Source organism: Eschscholzia californica, unplaced genomic scaffold (genome assembly GCF_041429995.1).
Source record: "Eschscholzia californica isolate CP2 unplaced genomic scaffold, dmEscCali1.0.p SCAF_4, whole genome shotgun sequence".
Classification (NCBI taxonomy): Eukaryota; Viridiplantae; Streptophyta; class Magnoliopsida; order Ranunculales; family Papaveraceae; genus Eschscholzia; species Eschscholzia californica.
In genome coordinates, this window is record NW_028238461.1 from 49,964,238 (window position 1) to 49,987,360 (window position 23,123).

Consider the following 23,123-nt stretch of genomic DNA (forward strand, 5'->3'; position numbering starts at 1 on the left):
AAGGGCTTACAGTTACAACTTCATACCATAAATGCGTTTATAATTGGAAGGAATTTCTAGTCTGAGTGAGACTGATAGAGACAGATGGAAGAAAAAAACTGAAGAAACCCTAGCTAGAAAGAACAGGGAGAGACGTTTTGTTGAAAGCGTCGGTAATAAACCATTTCCTTTATTTTCCTTTCAGTCATTCATCCTACTTCCATTTTTCTCTTTAGCCATTCAGTAGCAGTGGCAATGGAAATTGGAAACCCAATTTAAAAAGATAACCGGGATTTTTGTTGTGGAAAAAGTATATACTATTTTCAACCGATTTGACGTTGCTCATATTTCCGATGGACTTCAGACTAACGTCGTCAGAAATAGTGAGATTTTGCGGCGTTATACTAGGGCTTTTCCGGCAGCCATTTTAGAAGCTTTGTCGGAAATATATTGTTCCAACGGTTACATTTCATCGTGAAAGGTATTTCTACGTCCTTTTTGACAGCTTTCTAATGGCTCATGTCTGTCAAGAATATCTACTTCTGACGGTTTCATGCCGTTGAAAATGGTCTTGGTTTTGTCGTGAAGAGATTATAGTCTATTCATGATATAGAGAGAAAATAAAATAAAAAAAAACTCTAGATTTCCTTTTCTGTATATGGAGCGTACTTTCAACATTATGACAAAAATGTGAACATCACTCACATTGATACACAACCTTATTAGCCGATACTATTATTACTTCAAATTATTCTTGAACCCTAAGACTAATGATATTGTAGTTGGGTTTTTAACCATTTGGCCATATTATTGTGGATTAAACAACTAGTTATTCTTCTCAAAATGAGAAAATTCATAGTTGCGATTTTAAAATAATAGTTGTAAACGCTTAGGTCTTGTTTGCCGCGCGGGAAATGTGATTCATAGAAATCACATCCTCGTAACGCGGTTCTTTGGAATCAGATTATTTTAGTTTGATGTTTGGTTTGACCAGGAATAGTAATTCGAATCCTAATAGATTCCTAACTTCGTGTTTGGTTCGTATAGGAGTAAGATTGTAAATTTTTGCAAAAGTCTTGTTATATCTTTTTTACTTAAACTACATAAATTATACGTCAACTTTGTTATATATTTTAGGGGAATTTGGTCAAAACTCCCTAAAAATTATGACTTTGGTTAAGTTTTTTAGGCTTCACCTCCCTGGTGGCAATTATGTAATTTTCTATTTTAGTGAAAAGACCAACCTAACCCTAGTCTAAGAAAATACCTTGCAAACACTTTGCACTGCCTTGCAAATACCTTGCAGAGCCTTGAAAACACCTTGCATGATTTTTGCAAACACCTTGCATGGTTTTTGCAAACACCTTGGATAACCTTGTAGAGCCTTGCAAACACTTTGCAAGACCTTGCGAACATCTTGCATGACTTTTGCAAACACCTTGCATAACCTTGAAAACACATTGGAGAGCCTTGCAAACACCTTGCATGATTTTTGCAAACACCTTGGATAGCCTTGCAAACACCTTGCACTGCCTTGCAAACACCTTGCAGTGTCTTGCAAACAACCTGCACAACCTTGTTATAACCTTGCAAACACCTTGCAAATAGTTTGCAAATTAGTTTTTGAATTGATTTAACATTGACTTTGTTACAAATTATTATATTTTGTCTAATAGAATGTTGTATCAAAAAACTAGCTAAAACCCCTACAAAATCATAATAGTCATTTTATAAGCTCTAGCACCATCTTTTTATATTTCTTCGAAAAACTTCCAAAGCTTTCATGAAGTTTTCAATTTGAACATAAGCACTTATCATGATTGTCCAAGAACAAACATTCTCACGGGCATTTCATCAAACAACTTTATAGCTATTCCAACCAACCCAAATCTTGTATAACTAACTAACATTACGTTCCAAGCAACAAGATCTCTTTCAAGCATTTTATCAAACACATTCCTTGCATCAACTATACTTCCACAACTTCCATATAAATCCAACAAATAAGTTTGAACATAAACATCAAAACATCAAAACATCATAACTAGCATAGCAAAAAAATTACTTCAATCCTAAAGATTGAAAACTTGAAAATTGCAACTTTCTCTCTCTAGAATTCTTCAGAAAAAACTAACTCAAAATCTTCAAAATCATCTTCAAACAACAATTAAAGATATCCAATTACAAAAACCTAAAATATATTGATGATAAAAAATCAGGAAATCGTTTTCGACCTTATAGAATCAACTCGGAAAAATCGTCCAATCCACCATGCTCGTTTGATTTTTTCATTGGTAGAAAACAACTTCCTAGTTTATTAGAAATTTATTTTTTTTGGTATTTTTTATTAGACAAAGGGTATTTCTGACCTGCAATCTTGAAAAGTTATTTGGGGCCTAGCTCTTTAAAAAGATGAGATGTCTTTTTAACCAAAAAAATCCGAAAATTGGGCCTTAGGCCCAATTTCCTGTATAGTTTTAATGAGTATTATTCATTCAAATTTGTAGATATGAATGAATAACGGGATAAACCAGTTTTAAGTAGTATTCAAAAATTTATTTAAAGTAAATAAATGTAAGGTCTCGGTTATTTTTTTTTTACTTTTTAAACGTTATGAAATCAATTGGAATGAAGAATAGGAGAGAAAAAAAATAAACTAGAGAGAGTAACGTTCGAGCGAGAGAGAGATATGCTATGTTGGTGGCTAAAATCCTCGGTTTTTTATTTCTTTTAGTTGTGATATTATGTGAAAGACTACTTTAATAGTCATTCTAATATTTTATTAAGGATAATTTTGTCCATAAATATTAAAACAAATTATTCCCGAAAATGGAAATCACAAACCCACCTATTCCTCCGAGAATAAGAGTCTCCCTCTATTCCTGCGAGCCAAACAATAAACAAGATTATGATTCAAAGCAATAACGACATTCCATTCCCACATGATTCCCGCGCGTCAAATATGGCCTTAAAGTACAACCTCTATCAAAATGCCCTTCGACAAAATTACATACACAAAAAACCACTTTATATCATATTTAATTTGTATTTGTAGTTTCAAAATTGTCAGACTGAAACTCTGTTCTAACTAAAAATCCCATTTCCTGCCTCTCTTATATTTAAACTTTTCTCCAAATAATTTTTAACCGGTCATCAGGAGCTCTACTTAAAGGGAAGTTTTATAAGGTCTCCCTAATTTTGTTAAAAGACCTCCCCATGAACCATTTTACTTGCTAAATTATCACTGAGGGGAGATCTTTTAACAAAAATGAGGGGGCCCTATAAAATCTCCCTGAAAGAGGAAGCTTGACGGCATTTAAAGCAAACGATACCAAACATATATTCCCTATAATCTCGACATAAATTCCATACAAACTATTGATTCACCTGGACTCTCAAGTTTTAAAAGTTCAGTTATATGGAGAGATTTGAGAGGTTGGAGATAATAGAATTAGTGCCTTTAAAAGGAACAAGTTGGCACCATCACCATCCATGAAATTGAAGACTGTCATATAAATGCTTGCAGGAGTGATTGGAGTCACCATGGTACCATGCCCTTAACCATACATATTATTGAGGAATTTTAACGAAACCAACGACTGACAAGTAAGAAGCTAATGTATCTCTTTTGGCCAAATGGACTTGGAGGTAAGGGAATGAGCCGGACGCTCTTTGGACAAATATGATTAGGGAGAAATATAAGGGCAACAAAAAGTGGTGGTTTTCAAAAGAGATGAGTGTGCATAAAGTGGGTGGTCCATGGAAACAAATTCAAGCCTTCTCTAAGTCAGTTAAAGCAGGTACATGTGTTACTATTAACAGAGGATCAAAAACTTCATTTTGGGAGGATGCTTGGGCAGGATCAACTCCGCTAAAAGATGATTTCAAAAGTATTTGGAAATTCTCTAAGACTAAAGATGCCTCTATCGAAGAAGTGATAAACGGTAACTTCTCTTCTCATAATTGGGATTTAAATCTTTCAAGAACCTGTTCCGCAGCAGAAGCAATGAAGGCAACAGACCTGCTGCTTAAACTCTCTAGTACCTCTCTTATGGATTCTTCAACTTCTCCCACCAGATCGTGGACTCCAAGCAAAAATGGTGAGTTTTCCGTTTCCTCTTTTTATCACCATCATTTAAATTTCTTCTCAACCAAGAACAAAGCCAACATCCAGAGAGACTTTCCGAGTAAGAATATATGGAATAACATCATTCCTCCGAAGATCTCCTTTGTTCTATGGGCTTTGTATCTCCAAGCTCTTCCTACTCTTGATACTCTTAAGCGAAGAGGTTTCATCTTCCCAAATAGGTGTGCTCTTTGTAATCATGAAGAAGAGACTCTTGATCATTTGTTCTTTTCGTGTTCCTTCTCAAATCAGATTTGGAACTCCCTTACCCCATCTTTTATCAAGCTCTCAAATTCGTCAAATTGTTTCAAGGACTTAGTCGACTCAAATACCCTCCCAAAGTCGCTTGATAGGAAAAAATTATTGAGATATGGAGTTCCTTATGCTATAATTTGGAGCTTATGGGAAGAGAGAAACACAAGGATCTTCGAAGAAAAATGTAAATCGGTAGAAAATCTTATAATCTCGATCAAAGCTTTCCTTTTTTACTGGTCTACAAACCAAGAATGGAAGTCCTCCACCACCTTCTCAGAATTAGTTTTTAACTGGGATGCTCTAATTAGCATGTAATCTTTTTCTTTTTTTCTTGTTTTCTCTTTGTGGTTGCAACCTTTGCAATAATGAAATCTATTTTACCCTCTTCAAAAAAAAAAAATTAAGACTGGTCACAGAAATTAATGAGAGGTCTTGAAACCACTTGCAGAAAACACAAGGTGGACAATGAAGATTGAATATTCTATCAAGTCATGTGTATCACAAAGTCATGTGACCGAAACCTGTCACGACTGGTTCAACAAGAATAGATTTCTCTGATAATATCATTCTCATGTAGCCAACTTGGAATAGTTGATCCACTACAGGCTAGTTTTTTTTTTCTTAACGACAGGCTAGTTGAAGAGAGAGAGAGGTCAACGAAAGATTGGGTAAATCAAATGTACAAGTAATAGGATACGTTACATAAGGAGGATCGAAAATAGGAGATCCGGCGGTCAAGATAAGTTGCAGAAATAATATACGTGTATGTACGTGACGGATAAGAAGACGAGATCTGACGATCAAGAAGAATTCAGAATATTGAAGATATATTGAAGATATGTGAAGATTTAGTTTCTTATATTCAGAATATCTCTTGTAACTATCTAATCGTAATATTAAATAGATTTTGTTTTATTTCCTAGTTTAGTAATCAGAAACTAGGAAACCCTAAACCCTAAGTCATCTATAAATAGGAGAGGGTTCTAGGAATAAAACTCATCGAGTTATGTCCGACCAATGTAACCGATCAAACCCACATACAATTGTATGTGGTGATTATTAATAAAGAATTATTTCTCCGTGGATGTAGGTCTTGAGTATTCAACCGAACCACGTTAATTATCGTGTCTTTACTTTATGTCAATATCTTCGATTACCATATAATCGTGATTTTAACATGGTATCATGAGCAGGTTATTTGTTCGTGTTTTAGCTTCCGCTTTTTCCAACAATTTCTATATTGTTGTGTCAAAATTCCAACTTTTATTTTAGTTATGATTACATTATTATTTGATCGCTTAGTCGATTTGTTTAACTTTTCCAAGATTATTCATGTGATTATGTTTCATCTTCAAGACGATAAAATCAAGTGAAAGAAGAAAATAATTTCTGTACGAGAATAGGAAAGAAGATATTATTTACTTGATTTGCTGGAATTTATTAGAGTCCATCATAATAAGCATCATTGATTTCTTCTTCAACACAGGTACCTTCTCTATTAATTTTTTGATTTTTTCCTCAATTTTGTCGATTTTATTCTATTTTTAGACCTAAATTAGGTCTGAAAATTGAAAATCATCACTTCTGGAACCAAAAATGTCCAGATCTGGTTTCTTTTCGTTCCAGCCGAAACCAGAACTGAGTTCCGGACAAGACTACCCGGTTCCACCATGACCCGGACTTCATATTATGCATGCTGACTTAGTAAGCCAATTTTGACTACGCTTACCACAGTCAGCGTGCTTTGACCTGCAAACCCCATATACCACACAGACCGAGTCAGCACATGTTGACTCCAGTTGACCCGACCTTCTTCATCTTCCCAGCGACAGAAACCCTAGGATTTGGTTTGCATTATTTTTCGACGAGTTCCTCGTCACCAATCGATCATTTCAATCGTTTTGGACAATATATATTAAGTCACAAACTGTTTATCTTTCGATTCGATGAAGAATCGACTGTTCAACTGTCCTTCAGGACCACAACGGATCTCTTTCTCTCTCTAGAAATACACCACCGTCGACGCCTTACAATGGCTCAAATCGACCGGATTTTGCCCATTACATCAGCCCACCATCGATTAGACCTGGATTTTCAATCGACTTCTGATTTTGGGAAACCCTAATTTCTGGTTTGAAGTTTCAAAATTTCCCCAAATTACTTATTTGCGACAGTTTCTCATCACACTGTTTCGTGACAGATTGTTTTGCCACTGTTCATCTGTCGGAAATTTATTTTGTGACAGACTTCTAATGTCACCTATATCCAATTTTTTCTAGTTGTGACACAATTTTTCTGTCACTTTCTCTTCTATTTGTGACACTAAAATAGATTAATTTAATCTATTTTGACTTTTTTTTTTTCCGGATAAACCCGTGACATTTTCAAAGTCATACTTTGTTTATGACGATTTTATTTCTCTACCAAAATATTGGACTTTCTCTTCAACGGAGAAAGAATTCCTATTTTGGATTTTAATTCCGGAATTCAACCCGCGAAATTTTCATAATCATATTTTTCTTATGATTATTTTATTTCTTCAATTATATTTTGGATTTTCCCACCACAAATAGAATATATCTATTTTGATCTTTATTTCCGGATTCTCCCGTGACATTTTCCAACTCATACTTAGAGCATCTCCAATGCAAAACTCAAAAAAATTTCTATTCATCCTATGTGTCAAGTTTCAGTTGAGATTCTCACTCCTACGTGGCGTTAATAAAGATCCTCAATTTTTTTGTGTCTCCAATGCAAAACTCTAAACTTATCTTATTTACTTATGTGGCATAGTTATTTTAGTAAATAAATAGTTAGTTATTTTAGAAAATATAAAAGACTCGATTTCTATTGGTTGAAAATCAAATATTGATGAGTTGGACAATTAGAGATATCTCAAGAGGACACTCCAGAAACAGAGTGTCCTCTTGAGATATCTCTATTCCACCCTCGACACGTCATCTTAGAGATCCAAATAGAGTGTTGCATTGGAGAGGATTTAAGAAAAATCTCTAAAAATCCTAAGTGGCACTCAGAGTTTCTAAGATTGAGTGTTGCATTGGAGATGCTCTTAATCTATGATGACTTGTCTTTCCTACCAAATAACATTTTGGAATACTTCTCCACCGAATAGAATATCTCTTGAATGAATAGAATATCTCTATTTTTTCAGAATTATATCGATCTTGCATATTTTTGGCAATGAATTTAATGTCGACCATCTTTTTGGTTGTTTCTTCTCCAATATTTTTTGGCAATTACGACAATGATTTCTTGTCGATATTAAACAAAACAACATTATTTTGTTGTCACTCCTAAAGTTCATACTTGACGTTTTTATACGACAAGATATTGATCATCACAACCTTTTAGTTGTTGACATTTTCTTCATACAATGACCAACTTTACATACATGAGAAAAATACATGTAGTTTCGTTGTCATTGATTTTCGCTCAATTTTCTGACCGCAACTACCAACCTTTTGGTTGTGACTTAATCATCGTTCAATCATCTTCCAACGCATTCACAATCCAAGAGTTGCAAGAAGACGAATACGACGAATCAAGAAGTATTTCCTTTTTCTCTCTCCAAATCGGACACTTCAAAATATACGTGCTCCAACTTGCGGGGGGGGGGGGGGGGGGGGGGTAATAGGATACGTTACATAAAGAGGATCGAAAATAGGAGATCCGGCGGTCAAGATAAGTTGCAGAAATAATATACGTGTATGTACGTGACGGATCGAGAAGGCGAGATCCGACGATCAAGAAGAATTCAGAATATTAAAGATATTTGAAGATATATTGAAGATATGTGAAGATTTAGTTTCTTATATTCAGAATATCTCTTGTAACTATCTAATCGTAATATTAGATAGATTTTGTATTATTTCCTAGTTTAGTAATCAGAAACTAGGAAACCCTAAACCCTAAGTCATCTATAAATAGGAGAGGGTTCTAGGAATAAAACTCATCGAGTTATGTCCGACCAATGTAACCGATCAAACCCACATACAATTGTATGTGGTGATTATTAATAAAGAATTATTTCTCCGTGGATGTAGGTCTTGAGTATTCGACCGAACCACGTTAATTATCGTGTCTTTACTTTATGTCAATATCTCCGATTATCATATAATCGTGATTTTAACAACAAGACAAGCTAATAAATATTGACATAACTTGAATGTACAAATAGGGACATGGTGTGTTAATGTGACGCCCCGTGCCCCATAACTAGGCACGAGCACGCCCCGGCAATTCACAGACGAACCGAAAATTCGGCAGCATCTCCTCTGTAAATCGAACCGGTCGCACCTGTAGAACCTGTCATGCAAACCATACATTCGCATACACAAATACAACGGAAGCTAAAATGAAACTAAAATTAAACTAACAGACTCTGGTTCAAAACCGAACCACCAGAACTCACTTAACTCATCCTCCATACGTCCTTATACAACTTATGTGATACATATATATGTTATATGGTTCTTCGTGAAATAAAATATAACTTGAAGCTAAAGTAAACCAAAGTAAAAAGAGATAACACCCAAAGTGGCACCGCGCCACAACCCCTGCAATCCATCTGCTAACCCTGTCGCTGCAGATGCTTCTAACTAGGAACCTGCATACTAACACACTGGTAGGGGGTCAGTAACTCACCGACACGAGTTAACTGGTAGAGGAGTCCCAAAACAAAACTGCGATAAACCTTTTCTCGAGTAAAACATGCACACATATAAATATATATCAATCCTAATACTAGCATACAATAACAGACTTAACTGCCCACCCTTGGTATGCCTCTCAATTAACAGAGAGTTACCCAGAGAATTCTATAGTACTTTGGCTAGTACCGTCCCATTTCCGGCACTAACCAAGGTACTCAAATTCTCTCGAGAAAGTGGCTTACCCCTAGGTAGGTAAGCCCCTCTCCCACTAGGCGACTCCACAGTCATTGAAAAGCTAACCTCGTGATAAATATATACACCTAGCTTAACTAGATACGTTTTAGCTTCACCGAAGTCGAATAGTCAGGTCGTCCCTCCAGTATTCGTGTTGGGACGAAAAGCATATTCTCATCGGTACCCTAGCATGCAACTATTTCTTCTGGTTATAGAAAAACATTTATTGTGTCAACCGCCGAAATAATACTCTTTACTTGTGAAAACATCCTTCACCCACAATCTCAGCAGATTCGGAACTCACCCATTACGCCCTCGACTGAGATAGGCTTTTTAAAAACATTATTTATCTTGTCACACAGAAGTGGCACACAACACAGAGTCATATCATAACGTGCAGAGGGATCCCAATCACCAAACCAGTCGGGCGGTCAGAGGTGTACAGCCTCTGAGCCCCGAGGGTAAGAACAAACAGGCTTACAGTCCAATCGAGCGGTCAAGGGTAGCAAATCCCTGAGCCCCGAGAGTCCAACCTAAACGAAAATCCTGGCCAGAGAGTGGAGCACTACAACTGCCAAGACCCTCATGACTCGTTTCAGTCCACTTCACCAATCACATACAACATACGAAATCGTTACGTTTTCAAAACATCGATATACAATCCGTTTTAGAAAACCATTTCTCTAGAAATCATTCGTAAGATATTTTCCATATATAAACCATCACGTCATTAAGGAAAGTTCACGATAACAGTTCCAGTGAAATCAACGTCTAAATCCTCAAAACTGCCAATCGATAAGCACTATCAACGATACAAACTTTATCGTAAAACCATTAACGAAATAGACACATTCAACGTCGTAAGCGTCATTGAAAACAACGGTATAAATCATGCAACATGATCATCTATCCATCTAAACATAGTGATGCATGCATATCTCCTACTCCTAGCATAAATCTAGATGATAATATAAAAGAAAACAAGAGAGCACCCCTACCTAGCGATTCAGGACTCCGTCCTCCTTCGCTTCGCCTCGAGCAACTCGTTTCGGCTTTCCTTCTGACCTCCTAGACAAAGATAAACTTAGATTCCTCGACAAGAATCTTAAGATGACATAAATAACTCTGAAAAGACAATACGACAAGAGGGACAAAAGAGACTTGACTAGCATTAACGTCGGAAGACCCCGAGTGACTCTATTCTGTCTTAGATTCATTCTCGTCACAATTTAGTCCCAATTCAAGCATATCTTATATCGTTGAAAAGCTACTTCAGTTTCTAACATTTCAGTACTTAGTATCTCGGTCAAACTTAAAGTGTACGGTCCTCGAAATAGCAAAATACAAACAGCAGCAAATCTGAATTTCCTAACAGCGCGTTGCGCACTATAACAGTCGTAACTCTCTCGTCCGAGATCGAAATACCTTGTACCATACCATTTCGGAAAGCTAACAACCTAAGCTACGATCTATCTCTTATGTAAAACTTCATCCGGGTACTCAAATAACACAGAAACGCATCACAACAGACTGCATTGTGTAGTTCCCTAAAATTGTTGTTCGGTCTATATTCTAACCCCTATTAACCTTTAACATTTCTTAAATACCAATTCACTTTCTTCCCAATTATTCGAATCCTACAATTTCATTACTTTAGGTCTAGGCCAAATCCCCAGTGTACAACTTCGAAACGAACCAACTAAACACAGCAGTGCATCAGTCGTTCCCAAATGCGCGCTGTTCACTCTAACGGCCATAACTCCCCCATCCGAACTCGAAACGACTATTACCATACCATTCTGGAATCGGCTCGAGACGAGCTACAAGTTTGTAGAAGACTCTAAAAGCTTTTGAACCATTGATATCGTGCTACAGACCTAACAGTACACTGTCACGGGTATAAAGTCTATATAACTCGTCAATTTCGAACTCATTTTCATCTCTAGGTTCAACCATTACTCTTAAACCAAACATCACACTACTAATATATGAAATTCTCCCTCATTCAAACCCTAAAAATCAGAAAGCCTCAAATTTATGATCATTGAACCCTAGAATTCCATATAACTCAAATTTATCTCAATAATTTGTAAACTTACCTTGAGTTGATGGTTGATCTCTTTGAGTCTCCTCTGATTTCCTCTTTAAACTCCAAGTTCCTACACATGCCAACATGAATCTCCATTAAAGCTAAACTCCAACAAAAACCTCTTGAAAATCTAGAGAGAGAAACGAAATTTCCAACCAAGAATCACTACAAAACTAATTTGATTTCACTCCGGAAGCTTGAATTAGCAAGAACCCTAGCAAAATCCATCCCTTTCCCCTCTAATCATCTCCAACAGTAACCACAAAAAGAAAATGAGGAGCAGCTCCTTCCCCATCCGGTTTCTTCCTTTAGACAGCCGATTTTACACTTCAGTCCCCGTCTTTGTCCTGATTGCAGAAAGCCCCCTGATTCTGGCCGCATTGAACATTTAGTCCCTGATTTTAACCTTATTCGTTTGCAAAACAGTCCCTAAGATATCTTATTCATTGCCTTCTTTCACCGTAAACTCGGGACGTTACAGTTAAATTGAGATATGTGTTTCATAACATAATAAGAGTTGAAATACATGAAAATGACAAAATTTACGGAACCAAATGAAGTAATACTTTTGAGTAAAGTGTCTATTAGTAACTTTTAAGTTGTATTTTAAATTCAAATTAAGTAAATTATTATGTCAATCTGTTTTAGGAGTTAGAGTTGGTTCATGATGTTGCCGTGCATCATACTTTATACATGCTTTTAAGAGAGACTAGTCAATTCTGTGCCATGGTCTCTTTTTGTCCTTAACATGTAGAATCAAATGTTAAAAACTGTGAGTTCAACAAAAAAAAAATGTTGAAAACTGTTCACACCTAAATCAAATATTAGCCAATGAATTTCCACAATTTTGAAGTTATAAGAGTCATGATTTTAGAAACTACTTTGACATGGCTCCTACTCACCATCAGTTCAACTTTTTAAAACTTCTCCTTTTGCTTCTACCAATCTTCACATTTGCTCATAATGTAAGGCTAGGTTCATCTTTAACTGCTAATACAAACAATAATGCTTCATGTGATTTCGCCTTCGGATTCCGTCCACTCGAGAACAATCTCTTCCTGTCCTTTCTGAGAATTTGAAGGTGTAGAGACAAGGATGGAGGCACCCTCTTGGTTTCTAAACCAAAGCCCAAAACCAAGTCCAAGCCCAAGAGCCCAAAGAACAAGACAAGGAAAGATTCTATGAGCACCCTCTCTTCATGGTTCAAAGTCAAAATAGTCAAGTCTGAGTCAAAATCAAGATCGACTAGGATTTTTAGTAGTGAAAAGAAATCTTATCCAATCTACCATTCATCTTCTTCGCCAAGCAAGAGAGAGAAAATGAGGCAAGGAAGAAACTAGGGTTTTTGTGTTCTTCAAGTGCAAGAGTGTGGTTGGAAGGTTTTGAGAGAGCAAGAGGGAAAGAGAGAAGAAGGAGGAGTGCCGACCAACTTTGGCCGGCACACCAAAGTCGCGGGACAGCAAGGAGTGGCAGCAGCTCCACATGAGCAGCAAGCTCGGACTGCTGCTGTTTTTGCTCGGATTGCAGCTGCTCATGCACGGGACGGACAACAAGAGTCCAGCTGCTGCAAATCTATTCGGGACGGAGCAGATCCGGCAAGGGATATGGCTGAGACGCATGGGACAACTCAGACCTCACACGCAACAGCACGGGACGGACATACACGGCCGCGGGACAGCAGGCTCCAGCCGGGTTTTGAAGCATTTTTGACCGGATCTTCTCCATCTTTGGCCGGATTTTTCTTGCTTTTCCGGCCACTTTCTTGGCCGGAAATCTTAGGGCTTTTGTTCCCCCTCATACTTGGCTAGCTTCCCATGTGGTTTGATTTGATTTTGGTTGAAGATTGCTAGAGAGAGAAAACCTAGGGTTTAACTTTAATGGAGGTTGAGTTCTAAATGGAGAAGATGATGATGGTCGCCATGGGGAACCCAGAAAATTGCTAAGGGGAGATCGGCTACATCCAAAAACTCATATTTTCCGACCATCTTAGCCTCGAACCACATCGAAAAAGGGAGATTCTCTCATCATTTTCTATTCATTTATTGTTCATTCAATATTTTAGCTATCACTTGTATATAGATACTCGTGAAACATGATTTGATTTATGATGAATTACTTATTATTTCTTAAATGCGAGTTCAATTAATTTCGTCTAATTTTATGAATTAGAGGCCTCAATCTTAATCGTTTATTGACACGTAATTAGATAATGCGTACATAGCTAGATAGTCGATGCTTAGTAACTTTTGATCAATTATACTTATTGTGACGCATTATACTTTGGAATGTCATATTAGTTCATTGATACGTAATTAGATAGTGCGTGCATAGCTAGATAGTCGATGTTTAGTAACTTTTGATCGATTATACTTATTGTGACACATTATACTTTGGAGTGTCAATGTATGTGGGTGAAGTTAATTAACTTCCCATTCTAGTAGATAATTAGTAGTAATCGTTATCAATCTTGTGAACCAAAGTATCCCTCTCACTCGACTTTCACCCGAATCTTGTCCGACTTCTTGCGACTCTTCTCCTGAATCTCTCTCACCTCTTACTTAGATAGTTTAGTTAGTTTTATTTGTTTTCTTATTTCTTACAAATCAATCATCAAATTTATGAAGTGGGGTGTGTGTGTGTTGTAGTCTAAGTTAGTTATTGACATCTTGATTATTGGATTAAACTCGTCGTCAATATCCGAAGTTGCCTACCTATCCCTTGGGACGATTCACGAATTTACTAAGATACCATAACTTGATCCCTTCACTTGGGAAAAAGATCTTATTTTAGGCCTATCACAATCCCACCGGCTGATAATATTATTTAAACCTAGCAAAGACCTGAATAGGTACATAAGCTGCAAACCGGTGGTGTTAACAAGATCGTTTAATTATATATCATTTCAGATATCGTGGTATTCAAGTACTTTTCGTATAAATCCACCTAAAACTCTAGTTTTTCGTGAGCCATACGTAAAAAAAAAAGAATTTTTCAGCTTATAGCCCAAAAAACGGGGCCTAATATTACATTTAGTCTCCTCTAATCTCATTAAGGGTTTGAAAATCAAAATATTATTGTAAATGGATACCTAGTCCATTGGTATACATCTAGAGAGAAAACACAAATCCCTAGAATATATATTAATTCATAATACCTAATATAACCTTCCTCATATTATAACTGATTTACCAACAAAATCCTTCAATATCTCTTTCTATTTTTATCTCTCACATTCTCTCTTCAATCACGTCTTTATTCAAAGTAATGTTAGCTTCATTATCTTCAGTAACGGAAACCATTTATTTTCTCTCACTAAAACCGATTCACTTAATAAATCTCCATTAAACTCAGAAATCTTGTTTCATCTTCATTAGATTGTTGTGCAAACATTCATCCTTTATCAGGTTTGACACTGTGAAATTCATTATAACCACCATTGTTAAGATCTAATATTGTTTCTCATGTTAAATTATCAGATTATGTTGCTCTATTATGGATCATATCAGATTTATGATCCAATTTTATAAGATATGTTTGCTAATTCATTAACTTCTAATGTATGATGTTTATTTTCTCACTAAAATTTTCATAACTATTTTAGGTCTTGATGTTTATTCCTTATTCAACGGTTCCTTCAAATTTGATATTTTATGTTTGCATTCAATGGTAATATCATATTTCTTTAGATTTATGTTAAATCTTCTGTGGTTTATGATATTTCTTCAGATCAAATTTATCGATCCGTACAACTTTGGAACCTGGTGATTATCCGTACGGTTTCTCATAACAGAATATACAATATAGGTAATGTACGATACATTTCCTTACTTTACAGTACATTACACAAAATTTCCAGTAAGTTGTTATTGTTACTGAATGATATATGTGTATTTATCATACAAATTATACGTACTTTATCAATGATATCAAAAACATTTTACTAAAAGTTCATACAGTATGAAAAACTTATCCAACATTTCTCGTCATTTTTTTTCCTAGAACAGTTACCAAAAGTGCACATAAATTATGTATTATTTATTTACCATTACGCGTACTTGTCACACAAAACAGTAGCCTTGTTAAGCTTACGAAACTACTTAAAACCTTCAAATATTGTCAAAATTTGACATACATTATACATAATTTACGGAACTGTACATGTAGTTTATAACACAATATATGATTTTTTTTTTAATGTATGTGTATTTATGTGTGTAGATTTGATATAACAGATGGAATTTCAAACAAAATCATCAAATCAAAGTAAGTCAACGAAACTAAAACCTGATGGCTCGGATTAAATATTTACTAAAGTTGGTTAGTTGTTTCCTGGTGGTGCAAAAGCATTTGGATATGCTCTTCGATAATATAGTGTAATTGTTGTTTGTCCTGCTCAAGACTACAAATGGAGAGTACATGGATGAGCACCATTTTTGAACCAGAGAAGATTTTGTACGTTTTTTTGTAACAGAATGTAAACGATGTCCGGTGGCGGACCCAGAAAAATTCCTTTGTGGGGGCACTTTTAGTTATGATAAAAAAATTGAATCGTCCAAAATTTTTGATGTGACGTTCAAGAGAGTAAATTTTATACATTAAATTCCATTTCTAAGCCAATTCGACTTTGTTGATTTATGAGTTGTGTCGATTTTATACACATTTGAATTACATAAAGAAGTTACAGAAAGAGAGAGGGCAAACTCATTCTAGAAAAATAGTAAAAATAAACACACACACACACACGTATAATATATATATATATATATATATATATATATATATATATATATATATATATATACGTGGAAAAAAATAGCTCTAACAATATTAGCGGAAGTCAATATGAAATTTACCAAGAAAAAGACTAAAACCTAAATACACATGTAAATAGGGGTCAAAATGGAAAAACATAGGACTAAAATGATAGCTAAGTGAAAATTAGGGGCCAATATGAATTTACCCTAGTTAAAACATAAAAAAAATTATGCGGACTGGGGGATTCGAACAGGGGCCCTTACTTGCGAACAACCAATGCTGCCCCCACTACAGCTACTTGTCTTTGATGATTAAGTAGTGGGTTGGCTTTTACTTATAAGATTAATGTTATGTGAAATACTGAAATACTGGACATTTACCTTTGGGACCTGGGGGCACGTGACCCCACAGGTCCCAACGTGGGTCCGCCCCTGACGATGTGTAATGTAAAAGAAATTATGTGTAATTTATTAAAAAAGACCCACGTACATTTGATAAGTTCCGTTGTATACATGACAAATGATGGTTTCCTCGTCTTAAATAACACATAATTTACGTATTTGTTTCATAATTTGTATTCGATGTGTATTTATGTATGAGTAAAAACGAAAACAAATGCTGCTTTAATGTTCCTAGAAAAATATACTATTTCCAAATCTGAAAGTTAAGTGAGAGAAAGTGATATATATTTTGTATATTAACCCCTAAATCACGCTAAATTGATACCAGAAAATATACTCTTTCCAAATCTGAAAGTTAAGTGAGAGAAAATTGATTTAAATCGAAAAAAAATTTACATAGTAAGATTGAGAAAATTGATTTCGTTTCCAAATATGTAAAGAAGAGAGAGAAAATTTATTTGAAAATATCTGTGGTGATGGCGTTTTGTTTTGGTTAGGATTTTGGAATCTGATTGATTCGGATAATAGGAAAGAGAAAATTTGATTTCCAAATCTTTTTAGAGGAGAGAGAAATTACGATTTGTTTTAATCCATTTTTTGCTAATAAATCCCCCAAATCACGCCCAAATCTATCTTACCAAAACGCGCGAAATTTGAGCGTGAGACATTGACAGTATTGTGTTTAGAAAGTGACGGTTTTTATGTCCATAATGTAAAAGGACTAAATATCCATATTTGGGGAAGATTGGATCATAAATCTTTTTTGAACATTGTTTTGGTCTATATACCCATATACTCAAAAGAAATAATATTTACAGAATATAGAACTTTATACCTTGGGAGTTATTGAAGTTATGACTTGGTGTCATTGACAATAACCCTTCACCTAAGTGCATTCAAGTCTCAAGCCTTCCATCTTGACTTGAGTAATTGACTCACAAATATTTGTCGATAATGCTAAAATAAATATTAGCAAATATGTCTTCCTTGCTCACCTGATTCTGAACATGCAGCAAACTGTTGGGGGCCCTCCTTATAATAAAAGGACTACTAGTTGAAATTGGATTTCTCTTATTCCTTATTAGAAGAATTATATGATCAGAAGACAGTTGCCAAAAAGGCTTACTTGTTCAGAAAGCTAGGAAAATTACAATATAAAGAAGGAATCTCAATTGCTCAACACTTGAATGAGATGAAAAGTTTAGTAAATCAGCTTTCTGCAATGAAGTTAGTTTTGGATGATGAGTTGTAGGCCTTACTTCTTCTAAATTCTTTACCAGATAGTTGGGAGACATTGGCGGTGTCTCTTAGCAATTCTGCTCTTAATGGCATAATGCGTATGAATCATGTAACAGGTAGTTTGTTGAATGAAGAAACAAGAAGGAAATTATCGTCAGACGAGTCTCATTCAGAAGCACTAGTTACAGAAAGGCGGGGGAGAGGTAAAAGTAGAAAACCTCATAGCCGTGATAAGTCAAGGGGGATATCAAAATCAAAGAAAGAAGTTAAATGTTTTGGTTGTGAAAAAATGGGTCATTACAAGAGTGAATGCAGGAATAAACCAAAGAAAGAAAATAAAAAGGATGATGAAAAACAATATAATGTTGCAGCAGTTGCATCAGATGATGACATTATCTTACTCTTAGGTTGTGGAGACACTTGCTTAAGTATGACTGAGTCAGAACAAGAAACAACATGGTTGATTGACTCAGGTGCTTTGTATCATGCTACTCCATGTAAGAATTTCTTTAGATCTTACAGAACGGGTGACCTTCGCAAAGTCAGGATGGGAAACTTGGGTTTCTCAAAAATTGTAGGAATTGGAGAAGTGAAAATTGAGACGAGCACAAAGAATACTTTGATTCTTAAGACTGTGAGGCGTATATCAGATCTTCGATATAACCTAATCTCTACAGGAGTATTAGATAATGAAGGGTATCACAGTCACTTTGGTGATGGAAAGTGGAAACTCACAAAAGGGTCAATGGTGATAGCAAGAGGGAAGAAGTGTTGTACTTTATACAAGACTCAAGTAAAACTGTGTAAAAGAGAATTGAATGCAGTTGAAAAAGATTCTTCTACTGATCTTTGGCATAGAAGACTCGGGTAAATGAGCGAGAAGGGACTTCAAATCCTTGCTAAACGAGATGACTTACCGAACGTAAAAGGTATAAGTTTAAACACTTGCTCTCATTGTTTAGTAGGTGATGGGCCTAAAAGGTGTCCCTAAAAGGTCTATACCGCAAGTGCACGGTAAACCCTCCTTATAATAAAAGAATTCTTAGTTGAAATAGGGTTTCCCTCATTCCTTATTTAGGGAAAAAAATAGAAACTTCTATTTTTTCAAGCCTAAAAAGGAATTCCTATTTCTATTGGTAAACCTCCCTATTTATCATTATAAAAGGGAATGAAAGGGAAGAGATTATTCACAACAACTTTCAGAACAAAGAGAAGTCAGAGAAACAGAGATTTCTGAAGTGGTTCTTTCAAGAGAGATTGAAAGAGAAGAATATTGGTTTGAAGAAAAGAAGATTATTAGTCTTGTGAAACAATTTAGTTTGTGGTTATCTTCTTCAGCCTTTGATAATCTAGGATTTGTTCAAAACCTAAGGAGTAAGAGATTTCTATCTCTTTGTTCAGTTTATCCACCATAGTTTTGGTGAAGAGTTGTTATCCAAGAGTGTTTCTACACATCTTGAAGAATTGGTTAATCCCTTATTGCTTTAGGGAAGAATTGTGTAACCCATTATTTAATCATAGTGGAAGATTTCTGGACGAGGTCCCGTGGTTTTTTTACCTTCTATCTTGGAGGAGTTTTTTGCCACATTAAATAATCTTGGTGTCTCTACTTTTACTTTCGCATCGTTTATCTTCATATTTCTGAATAAGTTAATTAGGTTATTTTTCCTAACACAAACATGTCTTCTTCTTTTCTGCTCATTCATTTTTTTCTTCAACCAATCTTCATCATCGCTCAAAACTATACAAATGTAAGTGTGTAACTGCTAATGACGATAATAGTTCATCGATTTCCCCATCGGGGGAATTCGCTTCTGGGTTCCGTCCACTTGCTGACAATGGTTTCTTCCTACTAGCAATCTGGTTCGAGAAAATACCAGAGAAAACCATTGTGTGGTATGCTAATGGGAATGAACAATCCCCGAGAGGATCCAAAGTTTAGCTAACTAGTGATGATGGTCTTGTACTTGTCGGTCCGAAAGGCAAGGAACTACAGAAGGCTGATAGAGGTGGGGCAATAAGTTATGGTGCTATGATTGATACTGGCAACTTCGTTCTCGTGAGGCAAAATTTTGATAATTTATTGGAGAGTTTCAAGCAACCTCGTGAGCTGATAATTTATGCCCATAAATTAGCATTGATAGGCCGAAAATGTGTTTATTCCCGCAAGTATACGAGATCAAATTATAGTAAATCCGGAAGTCCGGAAATCGATCCAAATGATAAGTAATTTCGCTTTAAGTCGTAAATTAACAATCCTTTCGTAAAATTGATTTTGTTGTTGAAAATTATTTTAATAAGAAAACGATAATAGACTAAGAAAAATAAAAACAATAAGAGAAGAGATCTAGGATTTTCGATTCCACCACATAAGCTGACTCCCTAAAACATGCAATTAATTCACTACTCATTTTCTCCATATAACTCAAAATCTAACATATGAACTATTTATGTTTCGAAAGATATTCTTGATTAACACATTTCATAATCATGTATTTCTAATTGACCATCATATAAAGACTATACCCTTTTAACTATCATTCATTATCTAACAAGCATATTCCATCTAACAACTTAACGAAAGCATGAGATATCAAATTATGAAACATGAACAATGAAAAAATTATAAAATCTATATGGAATGAAAATTAACAGACATTAAAGCTCAATTGAAGGATTTAATTAATAACATATTTTAAAAAGACCAAGTATGGGTTTCTACTACAACTCTCGATACAAATTAACAACTCATTGAATTCAAATACATATTCATTGATAAAACAAAATAGATGGAAACAAATGAGACAAAGAAAAGAAATCAACTAAATTCTTGGTCCAAATATTTTCCAAGTATGATCCAAATTATGCACCAAATTCGTGTTAGATCTTTGGTTGATGAGAGAAAGTAGATTTAGAAAAGAAAATGAAGAGAGATAGGTTGTAGAAAAGAAATGGGAGAAGAAAATATGATAGAAATAGAAAGTAGATTTAGAAATTAGAAGTAGAAAGAGATTGAAGATAACAGATGAAGGTGGCTAAAGAAAACAGAAGAAGGTGATTTTAGAGTTTAACTACTTGAAGAGAAAGGAATAGAGAGGACAAGGATAAGAGGAAAGTAGAGAAATGAGAGGGTTTTCAAGTCTACTCAAGAACGAGAAGAGTAGATTTATTTATATTGGTTGGTGGTTATTGTTTTAAGAGATAAGGTTGAGAAGGGTAAAATGGGAAGTTGTGGTTACTTTATCTCTAATAAATGGACATATGTTGGCTAAGCAATCAACGAGGGTAAATCTGGACTTTCTAGTGGAAGATGTGGTAAAAGAATGTCATTTGCCAATTAATTATTAGCTGGAAATTAGGTTGGACAAAATTGAGAGGCTAAATAGTAAATTCCAAAACTCTAATTCACATATGGGAACGTTTCTGGCGGTTGAGTTTAAATAGAGGGAGATTTAGTGCTTCTCGGCTGCCGAGTTTAGGTGCGGCAAGCTTTGGTAGTCGTTGGATGCTTAGGAACACAGATGTGGATGGTCACTAGGCGAGGGACTATGAAATCTTGGTTGCACTGCGATACATTGAATTGGATCAATAAGAAGACTGCTACGTTGCAACCGCTTGTAGCGAAATGAAGTTGCGCGCTCCTCCGTATTTCGCCACATGTCCCATTATATCAAATGTATCCCAAACTTGTTCCGAAGGTTGATACAAACTTTGATTTTGGTTAATTTGCTCATCTGGACTCTGATTTGACTTATGTTTTTGCCTACGGGTTCGTCTCAGAATCTACTTTTCACCCCATGGATTGAATTTGGGTCAAGCGACCAGATTACCCTTGGCTCTAAAAGACCAAAATGCTCTTCAAGTATCTTTCTCCCGAATCTTTTTTCACACATAACTCTACAAAAGACACTTAATCAAGAAAACTAATCGTTTTATTATAATAAAGACTCGAATAGACTAACTCGGCTAAATTAAACGACTCAGAACATTTTCATGACCCATAAAACATCCCCAAACTTAGATTTTGCTAGTTCTCGAGCAATAAACTAAAAGAAAAACCTAACTCACTTTCGGAGGAATCTCAGTTGCATTTAGCATATGCAACAAGCCGTTAAACCCTTAGGTTGCCCTAGTGGACGAGTTTTGTCTCGTGAGGGTTTGTAGAGAATGTAACCATAAAATTCAAAAATATAATAGGGTCCAAAAGTACTCAAAGTCAAGTAAGATGGACCAAAAATATTTATCTCCTAGAAAATTTTAGCAAGCTAATAAAAATCAATTAACAACACTATAGAGATGCTAAAAATCTCTTTGCTAGTAATCTAGACTCGAAGTGTACGTGACTAGTCACAATTAGAATCACTTCAGTTCCGAACATACAGAGCATTAGGGGTGGGAATCGGGCGGGTTCGGTCGGGCGCGGGCATAATAGAACCGGACTCGGGCGGATCGGGCACTACATTGCCTAGACTGCTACTAGTTGTCGGGCGGATCAGGTCAGACATATTCAACCAACTCAGGACCCGTAGCCTGTCCGAGCTTGCCTGCGGAGCGGTCTACATCAGACTCGGGTCGGACGGGCTCGGGTTATTTTAAGATTTTTTTTAATAATTAACTTTACAATTTCTGAAACCCTAGATTATTATAGGGTCTAAATAAAACCCTAATTTACAATTTTATGAAAACCTAAATTACCAAAAGATTCAAAAATACTAATGTTACAACATCATAACATATAAATGATTCAACTGATTATTACAATTTTATGAAAACCTAAATTACCAAAAGATTCAAAAATACTAATGTTACAACATCATAACATATAAATGATTCAACTGATTATTTCATAGCATCCAAATGATCCGACTGATCGAGTAGATTTGTTTTACAAAGTTATAAAAAAAGTACATCAACAACCAAGATCTGAACCAAACAGTAAACCCTAGTTACCAATAAAACATAAACTATCTTAACCCATTATAGATGTAGTTAAAGACTAGAAATATCAATGAAACCAATATCGAAACAGATCTTTATGCCTACTACATTCTCTCAACCATCATTACTAAAACAAAAATTACATCACATTCAAATAAAAAACCTATTCTTCAAGTTACAACATCATCAGATCTACAAAGAACCTATTACTAACCATTTCCAGAAAACGAGTAGGTGTAGGAGACCGGGGATGCAAAGCAAGATCAGGATGCTTCAGACTTAAGTTTCTATTAGTTTTTTTTAGAATAGTTGAATAGTTAATATTAGTTGAATAGATGAGAAGGTGTAATGGTTTTAGGATTTAATGGTGTTGGTATTCTCTGTTTGATCTTTGATGAGAAGGGGAGAGAGACTAGAAAGAGGAGGTGGTTAGG

General features: G+C 35.4%; 1 protein-coding gene and 1 long non-coding RNA gene across 2 annotated transcripts; one reads left to right on the forward strand and one right to left on the reverse strand.

Annotated features, from left to right (window-relative positions):
* Nucleotides 1-3,712: 3,712 nt before the first annotated feature.
* Nucleotides 3,713-4,675, forward strand: LOC147545700 (uncharacterized). The gene has a single exon (XM_086635852.1). It carries the CDS (start codon nt 3,713-3,715, stop codon nt 4,673-4,675), a length of 963 nt encoding a protein of 320 aa, XP_086491978.1.
* A 4,036-nt stretch (nt 4,676-8,711) lies between these two features.
* LOC147545701 (uncharacterized) lies at nt 8,712-11,830 on the reverse strand. The gene is made up of 4 exons (XR_015224179.1): nt 11,513-11,830; nt 11,367-11,426; nt 10,266-10,335; nt 8,712-9,002 (listed from the first exon to the last, which is right to left on the reverse strand). It is a non-coding gene; the product is annotated as an uncharacterized LOC147545701 (long non-coding RNA).
* Between the last annotated feature and the right edge of the window lie 11,293 nt (nt 11,831-23,123).

Bases quoted from the DNA above. Each gene is read 5' to 3' on its own strand.
- LOC147545700 (XM_086635852.1), top strand. From the start codon at position 3,713: ATGAGTGTGCATAAAGTGGGTGGTCCATGGAAACAAATTCAAGCCTTC.